The sequence below is a fragment of the Xyrauchen texanus genome, chromosome 1 (genome assembly GCF_025860055.1).
Source record: "Xyrauchen texanus isolate HMW12.3.18 chromosome 1, RBS_HiC_50CHRs, whole genome shotgun sequence".
Classification (NCBI taxonomy): Eukaryota; Metazoa; Chordata; class Actinopteri; order Cypriniformes; family Catostomidae; genus Xyrauchen; species Xyrauchen texanus.
The window spans coordinates 64,571,578-64,583,347 of NC_068276.1; the positions used below are offsets into that span (position 1 = coordinate 64,571,578).

The 11,770-nt window shown below is 38.7% G+C and overlaps 1 protein-coding gene across 2 annotated transcripts in view; it reads left to right on the forward strand.

Moving 5' to 3' along the window:
* LOC127643013 (Fc receptor-like protein 3) overlaps positions 1-8,813 on the forward strand; it is a 106,727-nt gene extending 97,914 nt beyond the window's left edge. For both annotated transcript variants that reach the window (XM_052125533.1, XM_052125543.1), the window contains exons 7-15: positions 2,902-3,183; positions 3,401-3,676; positions 4,435-4,698; positions 4,816-5,064; positions 5,150-5,254; positions 5,907-5,975; positions 6,439-6,492; positions 6,714-6,773; positions 6,901-8,813. In XM_052125533.1, the coding sequence (XP_051981493.1) occupies positions 2,902-3,183; positions 3,401-3,676; positions 4,435-4,698; positions 4,816-5,064; positions 5,150-5,254; positions 5,907-5,975; positions 6,439-6,492; positions 6,714-6,773; positions 6,901-6,974 (1,433 nt within the window). In that variant the 3' untranslated portion in view covers positions 6,975-8,813. The remainder of the gene's footprint in view (positions 1-2,901; positions 3,184-3,400; positions 3,677-4,434; positions 4,699-4,815; positions 5,065-5,149; positions 5,255-5,906; positions 5,976-6,438; positions 6,493-6,713; positions 6,774-6,900) is intronic.
* Positions 8,814-11,770: the final 2,957 nt, after the last annotated feature.

Here is an 11,770-nt window from a genome sequence, read left to right on the forward strand (position 1 = left end):
GTATTTGTTGTTCATCCTCGAGTGATTCGTCCTCATGTGCATCTTTTACATGTGCCTGATCCGAACTCAACTCTGGCTGTGTGACAACAGGTATGACATCAGCTACCTGGGCAACCTGAGCTATCTCCACGGAACTATTGCTGGAATTAGCCGACGGGAATCTTTCCCCATTATCCTCGAGCGAGCCACTCGGCGCTGACTCCGCGATGGCTTGTGGAAGTAGTAACGGCGCAGCGTTCGCAACGTCAGAACCTCGCGCCCCACCAGCATCAACCATATTATCAGCCAAAACTTCATTAACGCCATTTCTATTACGATTCGGGCAAGTCTGTCGAACGTGTCCGAATTCGCCACAAATGAAGCACTTCATGGACTCAGAACTTATAAAAATTGTGTAATCCTTCCCTTCGATAGTTAGTTTCGCCGACAAGTTCAAAGGATCGCTCTGAGAATTCAAAATCATGAAAACCTGGCACCGAAAAGACATTACATGTTTAAGTTGGGGATTTTTGCATCCAAGCGTGATCATCTTAATGGGACTCACTAATTTACCATATCGCAATAGTATTTCCTCTAGCTTCTCATTTTTGACAAATGGAGGTACGTTTGACAAAACAACACTTTTTGATGGGCTCGACAGAGGCAAAACGGCCACAAACATTTTGTTTATTGTTAATCCGCTCTCTATTAAATCATTAACCATTTGGCTTTGACTCAAAAAAATGACTATCGCCTTATTCATATGAGAGGCAGACCTGATGTTTATGCCGCCGACTACAGCGCTGACGGCCACCAGGCAATCCTCTACTGACACAGACGCATCAGGCATACGTTTGCAACCATGTCTGATAGTCAGTTGCGAGAAATCACCCGCATTAGTCCCCATTTTCCCCACTCGCTGACCGAAGTCAGCCAAAATAATCCTACCACTTAATAAAACTAAATTCAAAAAAGAGAGGAAAGGAAAGAAAAAAAGAAAATTAAGGAAAAAATACTCAACAACACCTCTCACCCACGCCAGACTCCGTTCACTCGCTCCCAGCATACAACACAGAGAGAGAGAGAGAGAGTAGAGAGAGAGAGAGAGAGGAGAGAGGGACAGAGAGAGAGAGTAGAGAGAGAGAGAGAGAGAGTAGAGAGAGAGGGACAGAGAGAGTAGAGAGAGAGAGAGAGAGATCTCTCTCACGCGGTGCCACAGCGAGCACAACACGAGCCCTGTTTAATGAGTGACAGAACGAAACATTCAAACGTAGCCTGTTTACACTTTAGATCTGTGATATTAGTCTGATTTTATTTTAGATTTCGCCTTCCAAAGATTATAAAAATAATATTTATACATACGCCGCATTCTGTCTAGCACAACTTCCCTTCACAGCGGTGCACTGAGATTTCTCCCTAAAACTCAAACTTAACGTCAGAATCAGCACGATCGGTGATTGTTGTAAATGCAGTCTAGCTACTGATGCTAAATTGCGGGAAGCGTTTAATAATAAAAAAAGCGCAAGAGATACCATTCCCAAGGCGGCGCGCGCTCCGAAACACACCGCAACGAGACCAGCAAAGTATAGGTTACTTCGTCTAAACGATCAACTATACACACAAATGTGTCAAAACGACCGGCTTGGAGATTCACAAAAACATTTTATGTCTTAAATGGACGTAGTTATGGAAATAGTTGGGAGAAAATATGGTGCATCAGGAGCCTATTAGACTCGGTCTTAAAGGGGAATGAACATGCTGACGATTGAGCCATTACTGCGAATCTTTACTGCAAACAACAAAAGGCAAAGAGAAAATCACTTACAGCTCTTGAATGAATAACTTATGCATTAATAAGCATTAATCTATCTATGATAAACTATGCAGTGTTATTTTACAATTGATTACTTTTAGACCACACCTGAACAGTAATGTTAGTAGACCTTCCTGAAATTAAATCACTGTGCCTATATAACGTTTATATTTGTGTAATTGTACATTATACATTTTTAATTTAAGTGTACAAGTACAGATTGGTCAAGTGTTCAATACATGTTTTTGTAGAGAAATGTTGTCTATCTTAAGTAAATATTTGTGTTACATTTTATCTTTCAAATAAAAGGTTCAAATAAGAGGTTAAAATCAAGCACATATCGGCCAAAATAAATCGGCAGCATTAATCGGCCATCGGCCGACCTGGATTTCAAAAGATCGGCATCGGCCTGAAAAAACCAATATCGGTCGACCTTTAATATATAGTATAATATATAATATACTTGATTTATATTTGGCATGTTTGAGGGTGAGTAAATGATGACAGAATAGTTTGTGGTGAACTGTTGCTTTAAATGTTTCTGTCCTTTACTTTAAAATCAGTCTGATCAGTTCATTATGTTGCTATTTAAAGTTATTTGCAATGACTTCAGGAACCCTGTAAAATATTATATATTAATACAGACCTTCAAATGTAGGAATTAATTCAGTTTTCACATATTCATCCATCTGTAAGAAAATAAACACCAGTTAAAAGCATCTTATCATTATTATACACATTTAATTATATATCAATTAAAGAGAATTTGATGTCACATTTTAATATTTACAGTGATGTGAGTGATACGATCACCTTATTTGCCCGCTTAAATACCCGTATGTCCGGGGGCGGGGTATGCAAATACCGTCTGCCAACTTCTCATTGGCCTTTTTTCATATTTTTATTCGGCACTCAAGAGAGACCCCTAGTGTCGCTTCTTTGACACAACGTTGAGAGAGCGACAGAAGGGGAAAGGTGGAAATGCGTGTTGTTGAACTTATTACATTTATTTGAATGATTCAAATCTTCATAATCTTCAGATGAACTGATTACAGTCTAATTCTTGTATTATTGTAAAATAGATGAATATTTACTTGTGTTTTATACAGAGAGACCAAAACCTGAAGTGCGTGTAAATCCAGATCATCATGTGTTCAGAGGAGAGACAGTCACTCTCACATGTGACATACAGACACAAACACACACTGAGTGGAGATACAGCTGGATTAAAGATGATTCAGTCAATCCAGTCAACTCTGAATCCAGTGATGCTGCAGGAACTAAAACAATCAGATCAGTGAAAGTCTCTGATGGAGGACAGTACAGATGCAGAGCACAAAGAGGAAACTACGACACACAGTTCAGTAACACAGTTCAAGTAACAGTTAAAGGTGCTGATTTACTTTATCTGATTTGAGATATTTTTTAGTGAGTTTAAAAAACAAAAAAATAAAGAAAGAAACATTTGTGGAGTTTATCAATGTAAGCAAAGTTTATTCAGTTTGTTCTGAGTGTTTATCAGGAGCTCTGAAGGTGAGTAATTACTGTAGTAAAGACGAGCAGAAGATGAACTCTGTTTATTAATGACCCAAATGTTCTTCACCACAGACTCAAAGCTCAATCCTGAACTCACATCAGATACTGCAGGAGCTGCACTGACAGGAAACACGGTGACTCTGATCTGTCACATGACTCAGACCGCTGGATGGGACTTTTACTGGTACAAACACACACAGAACTCTGAGAAAAACAAGACAGAAACAAACTCCTACAGAGTCCATATTGATTCAGTGTCTGATGGAGGTCAGTACTGGTGTAGAGCTGGAAGAGGAGAACCAGTTTACTACACATACTACAGTGATGCATTGTGGGTCAGTGTCACAGGTGAGATAAAACATACTGTATTTTATTACCAGTGACTGTGTTTGTAAAATGTGTTAGAGATCCTAAAGACAATGTGACCAGAAAGCCAGGAAATTACTTTTGAGTGGCCCACAATAAAATAAAGATGGGCCAAGTTTTCGCCCCCATTTTTTTTTTTTTACTAAAAATGTCCTTAACAACAGAGAAGTGGCACATTCAAAACATCAATGGTGGGTGCTGTGAACCACCCCTGCTCCCCTCATCAGTTTTGTAAAGTTATCTCTGTATCTCTATCTTAATACCTGATTTATTTTTATGTTGAACATGATTTGGCTGCTGTCAGGGCTGGATGGGTAATCTGGCATATCCCACCCTCTCCACCCCAGTGAGTCGAAGCAGGGGTTGAATGGCCATCGGGAGAACCAAGTAACAATGAGCCGCTGTATTATACAGAATGGACAACAAAACGCTGCCGCAATATGCAGAAAAGGACCCCCCCACCAGCTCAACAGTTGGGACAGTTGCTATGTAAAATCCCGATTTCTCTTCCCAGTCCAGCCCTGGCTGCTGTTGTGCTCTTTTGGTGAATTTCTTAATCCCCAATTTTGCTCCATTTCATTCAAATCTCAGAAGCTGAAATCGTGACCAGATCTTGATCCACATGATCACTCCTATCCTGGAGTCTTTGCTCTGAATCATTCTCAGTTTTCATGTCGATTTTTCACCTATAAGTTTCTACAGGGATTTATCTTGCAGTAATTGTTTGAACTTCATTTCAGCTCAACGTCCCTCAGTGTCTCTGATCATCAGTCCCAGCAGAAGTCAACACTTCTCATCTCACGCTCTCTCTCTGAACTGTGAGGATCACAATAACTCCACTGGATGGACAGTGAGAAGATACACAGACAGTGAGAGAATGAAAGATTGTTCATCTACAGGATCTACATGTGAAATCAGCTCCCTTAAAACATCTGACACTGGAGTGTACTGGTGTGAGTCTCAATCTGGAGAACACAGTCCTCATATTATCATCACAGTACATGGTGAGTCTATATAACAGCAGATATAGTGTCATGATACTTAAAACAGAGCTGAATATGTGACTTTAAATATGTGCTTAAACTTCTTCCTGCTGTTTCTCCATTTCCTCTGTTGTGTAGATGGTGATGTGATTCTGGAGAGTTCTGTTCATCCTGTGATTGAGGGAGATACTCTGACTCTACACTGTTTACATCGATCTACAAACTCCTCAATCCTCACAGCTGATTTCTATAAAGATAGATCACTCCTCCAGAAACAGACGACAGGAGAGATGAGCATCCCTACTGTCTCAAAGTCACATGAGGGTTTCTACTCCTGTAAACACAGAGAGAGAGGACAGTCACCCGAGAGCTGGATCTCAGTCACAGGTGACATTTATTCCAGTGAGTTATTCTGAGATCTTTGCAATAATAAAATATGAATAAATGTGTCTGTCGTGTTCTCCTGTCTCAGACGGTTCATCTTCTCATCTGGTGATTTGGGTGGTTGTGGGTCTGAGTGTCGCCGTGTTACTCCTCATCTCACTGATCCTGCTGTGGAGATACAAACACAACAAAGGTTTGTTCATAGTATTGTTTGATCAATCCTAATGTTCACCACCAAATGAAGTCAAACAGAGAAATGTTTAGATAGTTTCACATAGTCTCAGTGTTATAAAAACAAGATATCTGTGGATAAAGGTAAAATAAATCCTCTCCTAATGAGGATAAATACACACCGCACCCACGCATTGTTGTTAAAACAGTCAGTTTTGTTTCATATTAAACTGTTATTTATCGATAGTTTTCCGTAGTGAATAGATTATAAGTATATTTAGAAATATAAATTTCTCTTGCTTCGTCCGCCATCTTGAATTATTTTCCCGACAAGCTCATCACGGTACATTCTGGGATCACCTATGCGGGGAAGGATACATACGATGATACCTTAGAAATTTGGGCAATACAGATATTTTAAGAGGCAGCATAATTGAAAGAGGTATTAGGGAGTCCAGCAGGGGGCGCTCACCCTCTGGTCTGTGTGGATCCCAATGCCCCAGTATAATGACGGGCACACTATACTGTAAAAATGCACCATCTTTCGGATGAGATGTTAAATGGAGGTTCTGACTCTATGTGGCCAAATTCCCCCATTGGCCCTTCTCAATCATGGCCTCCTAATAATCCCCATCCATTAATTGTCTCTATAACTCTGTTCTCTCCTCCAATAGCTGGTGTGTTTTGGGTGTACAAACACGGAGAGAGAGGACAGTCACCCGAGAGCTGGATCTCAGTCACAGGTGAGAGTTTATTCCAGTGAGTTATTCTGAGATCTTTGCAATAATAAAATATTAATAAATGTGTCTGTTGTGTTCTCCAGTCTCAGGCGGTTCATCTACTCATCTGGTGATTTGGGTGGTTGCGGGTCTGAGTGTCGCCATGTTACTACATTTTAAAACAGCTTTCGAGTCGTGACCGCGCCTATGATTAAAATGTTGCCTCTGCAGGACGCTCACTGTGTTTTGGGACAGATCCTTCTGTATATCAGTGTTTAACAAGTTGTTTGACTTGGATTTTAATAAGCCGATCTAATAGCTCTAAAGACATCATTTATAATCAGATAATATTGGGGAGCAGAATAACATGATAAAGAGACTGAGTTCACATATTAAAGGTTTTCATTGTAACGATCAAACAACAGAACAACAACAGTAATGTTTGAGAACGGTCAAAACTGATATTTTCTGTTATTTTCTTTGGTAGATGCTGGAAAAAGAGATGTTTTAATTGAGATGAAAACTGAGGACAATCAAAGAGGTAAATCAGAAAACATTTAATATTATAATTTAATATCACATACAGTTTATAAAGATTACAGGCCACATCTGATGTTCAATAAAATACACACACATACATGTTTTGAGTGTGTCAGGTTTTGTATCTGCTGTATCCTCTTAATAGTGTCATAGATTATGAATTATTATTGATCTGTATAATGAGTAAGATGTTGTTTATGACTCTCTGTTGTTCACTATCAGGGAAAAGCAGTGAGTGTGAAGACACTGTTTACTCTGATCTGAAGCAGAACACAGACAGAGGTGAGAGAAACACACATATAATATCATCATTCAAAAGTCACAATTACAGTTCAAATGATCACGCTGAATGTGCCAAATACAGCTGAAGCTTTTTACTTTATTATTATTATTCATTTGTGTCTTTTAGGTGGCAGTGCTGGAGTCGATGCAACTTATGCTCAAGTTTTTAATCACCGAAAGAAAAAAACCTGCAAGAATTGATCAAGTTTATTTTAAAATACACACATTTACATGTAGAAGAAACGCTGAAATCAATCAATGATCAGCTCATTAATTAAAAAAGACACGTGACAAGACAAAACTGGATTTCCATGAGATTTTGAGATGTTTTTTATCCAGTCTTGACGTCAACATGTAATGAGAGAATGCCGTTAAATGCCTTTACATGCAAAAGTTCGGATCATTTTTCTTGCCTTTCTTCTCCCGCTCATTTATTGAAATGAAACACAACTGCCGTTTAAACATCGATCGACTCTTTAGTGAGAGAAGATAACTCTGTGAAGTTGGCACCCCCATAAAATTAAATAATCACCAAAACTATTTCATTTGTTTGTGCTGGTTTGGTGTTTGAGATATTAAGCATCTTTTTTGGCTGCGTGACGTCACTCTCCACCCCATCTCGCTCCGATCGATCCAAACTGGTGTCATTCGTTTGTGGCGGTTTGTGCTGTTGAAAGAAACAATAGAAATAAGAAAATGATCTCCCGGATCTGTGACGTCAGTCGTGCATTTACCTCATCTCGTCCAATGCGCTCATTTTCTGACTGTTCGTTTGTGCTCAGGTTTCTTACCGTTGCTGTCATAGTTTTTTATTTTTTTATATTTACAGTTTGATCATTCGTTTGACATTCAGAATAATTCTCATTAAACTCTCCGTGCAAATCACATTTTCAAGCCAAACCAATCTGGACATGAATGAATAGATTTTCTTTGCTTAGCACAAAGCTAAAGTCCTATAAATCATTTAAACAATTCAATCATTTGATATTATGACATCACAAAAAATACAAAATGTTCTTAAAAATATCTCTTTCATGACACAAGACTCTAGAATTTACATTCTATATGTTCAAATAAATATAAATGTTTGTAATATTCTAATTCCATTAAACTCAACGACCGTTTGAGCTACAGACATGAAACCAACTGCAAAACACTCTGAATATTATTCTTCATATAGCACAAGACTTGTTTTTGGGAGAACACGTTCAGTCCTTTTTTACAGATTCAATTATCCCTATAAATCTATTAAACTCAATGAATATATAATTATAAAATAAATGAAATAATACAAAATATCAAATAATAAAAAGTACTTTTATACAGATATTATAATTCTATATTCATCGAGTTTAATGGGATTTGTAGTGAATAGGGTTTGGTTTCGAAACATACTGTAAATGATCTTCTGGATTTGTTGTGCATCCTGATGTCCCTTACCTTGCTGCTAGCCCTGATGCTACGGTATACGACCCAGCTGCAAATCCTCCCTTTGGGTTAGCTGAAGTCAAATGCCCAAATGTTGACAGTATAATGGATGTGACTCATATTACGTTCATCGCTGGTCAGGCTAAACTGAAAACAACAAGTATTTCTGGCAAGTCCAGGGCCAGTTGGCAATAACTGGTTTACCATGGTGTGATTTTATCACATCTACAAAAGTGACCTCACAGTTGAGAGAATTGGGCTAGATGAACTCCTGATCATAGAAATGAAGGATAAACTTGACCTGCTCTTTTTTAACACATATATGGAAACCTGAAAATGCAAATAAAGCTGCAAAGACACACACACACACACACACACTAAATACACTGGTAGAGACTCTTTTTACTTTTTATTATTTTCGTTATTATATGATTTTTATTATTGCTATTACTTTTTAATATAGCCTAATTCACATTGTACTATATACATATTATTGTATTTATATACATATTATTTTATCATTACATGGATATCACTGTATTCTTTTTCACTCAAAATGCTATTTTCAATAGGCCTATATACTAAATGTAAAAATGTAAAACTGTAAAATTGTTGGCAATGAACTTTAAATAAAAATTCATAACAAATTGGCCTGTTTCCAGAGTTTCACACCCGTACATCATTCACATCCAGAGGGTCTTGGTAGTTGGACATTAAGCAGCAGGTTGTTCATAGGGGTCGCACGTGTAGTTGTGATCTGTTGTGGGTTGTTTATCCACAGCAGAAACTTCACTAGCCTGAGAAGCGCTATCTTCACGAACGTCTACTAGACGTGCACTAACCCGGTCGAAAACTGACTGTCGAGACACCTGAGCCTCCCCCCAGTTATTCCAGGGAAATCGGTGTGGCATAGCACCGTTTTTCAGTCTAATCCTGACACTTTTTGAGACGTAAACATGATCGCTTTCGAAGTGGAAGCTGCACACAATCGTGCTACCACGAAGTATATTAAAAGACGGACCTTCATCCCTCCTTATTAATCTCAGCCATGCTCTCCGTAGCAGTTCATCTTTTGGGAAATCGTGGAAACTAAGGTACGGCTGTGTTTGTTTTGAAGTACTGCCCGGTATGCTGCAATAACGCCTGCGAGAGGATGCGGATATAGATTCTCTAGGTAACCCGTGTAAACCGGAAGTACCAGTGCATTGCTTCAATGATTTCTAACATTCCGGAAACAGGAAGTGTGATAATGGTCTATTGAGAATATATTTAAAGCTCAATGTTCAAAATGTCAAAATGTTCAAAAGACGCTTCTTTTATCCAAAGTGCCTGTAAAGGGATCAATGGAAAGGAGGAGGCGAGAATCGGCTTGACAATATAAATAATATTTTTAATATAAAACAGACACAAACACACACATGGTAAATGTCTGCACTTATATAGCTCTACACTGTTTCCCAATCACCCATTCACACACACATTCACACACCAATGGTGGCAGAGCTGCCATGCAAGGCGCTAGCCTGCCATTGGGAGCAACTTGGGGTTCAGTGTCTTGCCCAAGGACACTTCAGCATGTGGAGTCGTGTGGGCCAGGAATCGAACCACTAACCCTGCGATTGGCAGCTGACCCGCTCTACCAACAGAGCCACAGCCGCCCCCCACGGACATGTCCGTAAACGATCTCTCTCTCCTGCACAATCCTCCTCAGTCGGCCTTTATCCCTCTCGGAGGCTTGATCAGCCTGATAAGGGGCCGGGTGTGTATGATCATGACCCGCCCCGCCTCCGCCCTGCCACAGTGACTTATAGTGCACTTATTACATGGATAATCCCCCGGACTCAGAGCAACCTGGAGTTAATGTTTCCTGGTTATTATGGGATTTTTGTTGCACAGTAACCATGTGCTCTTTACAATGAATATGAATCATACACGCTATAAATCTATTTTTAAAACTATCGTCCCATTTATCATTATCAGTGTGAAAACTACTGTGATTAAAGTTTGATTTGATTTTAACTTACTCTGATTGTGTTCATATATTTATTTTATATTAATTTTGTTTTAGTGGTTTAATAAAAGAGATGAGCTCATAGTTGTGGTTTGACTTCTGCAGTTTCAGTGTGGGAGGAACATCAGGCCCCCTTATATTGCTCTGGGCCCCTTTCCTGTTACAAAATACCATTCAGAATTTGATGTGGGCCCCTGGACCTGTGGGCCGCTAGAATCATTACCACCTTTGACCCCACTAGCTACGGCCCTGATGGGAGGAACAACAAATATTAATACATTTCTGCATCTCTTGATTCACATCAATTTATTTTTAATTCCTTGTGTAACCAGCGTGTGAGGAACAACACACAATATTTATTAATATTTATTGATTTCTGCATCTTTGATTTCATGAAGCTCCAAATTCCAGCAGAAGATCAAAAGATTCACAGCAGCAGATTCAGTTCATTTACCAACATATAAATCATTATGTGTTCAGAAAGACCCGAATGTTGCTCCACTTCTCACTGTTACGCTTCAGACCTGCTTTAGAGGAGAAATGAACATGTTTTAAATCTTATTGTGAATCACAGACAGTCTGAATTTAATTCACTGCAGAGTCACTTGTGTGTCTGATTCAGTCGACATGATTTGCATGTGTGTGTTTAGATGTTCATGTTCAAGTCTTTAATCAAATTAAAGAGGAACATCTTCAACAGCTTGAATGTAGGAAAAGAGAAGTTAAATATCTTATTGTGTGTTGTGCGTGCATTGGTCTGTAGAGTCTTGTCTTTCTTCCCTTTTGTCTCTGAATTGTGAAATGACGTTTGAACACAGGAAGGGTTTGTTTTAGACAGACAGCACAGGTTAAACTGATCATTAAAGTGACAGTATGGAGTCGAGTGTGCTGCCTCTTATACTCTGTGAGTATTTTATTATATTCTATATTATCTTCTGTTATTTCTGTGTGTGTGAAACACATGATGGTGATGTGGGTGCACAGGTCTATACTGTAGATTTACTGTCTCAGTGTTCATGTATTCTTTATTCTGTTCATATATAAATAATGTTTGGTGTTATAGTGATGATGAGAGTGAAGACTGCAGTTATTACTGTGTGTTACAGATCAAATGCATCTGTCTGTGTTCATGTGAAAGATGATGGACTTGTGTACATGTTGTGACTTTGATGTGTTTCATCTCTTCATATTTTATATACTTGTATCTTATTTTATAGTAATAATCTTTGGATTGTCTGTTGAATCAGACATATTTCTGTTTCCGTGAGTTGGTGTTGTATGTGCTGTATCTTTAAATAGACTCTCTCCATCTTGAGCTCTCAGATCGCTCTCAACTTCTCTATTAATCTACGGTCTGTCTGCTGTTCTTATTGAACATGTTTGAGTAATGTGCAGGAGGCAATATTGTTGTAATGTTGTCTTTATTTTCTTTTGAACTCAAAAGCTGGAATAATGCTGGAATACTCATAAGAGAGATTGCAGAAGACGGTCTTTATGATGCACATTTTGTGAGAGAACACAAAAATTCTCAAGAAAACGCAAAAGCATTTGCTATTTT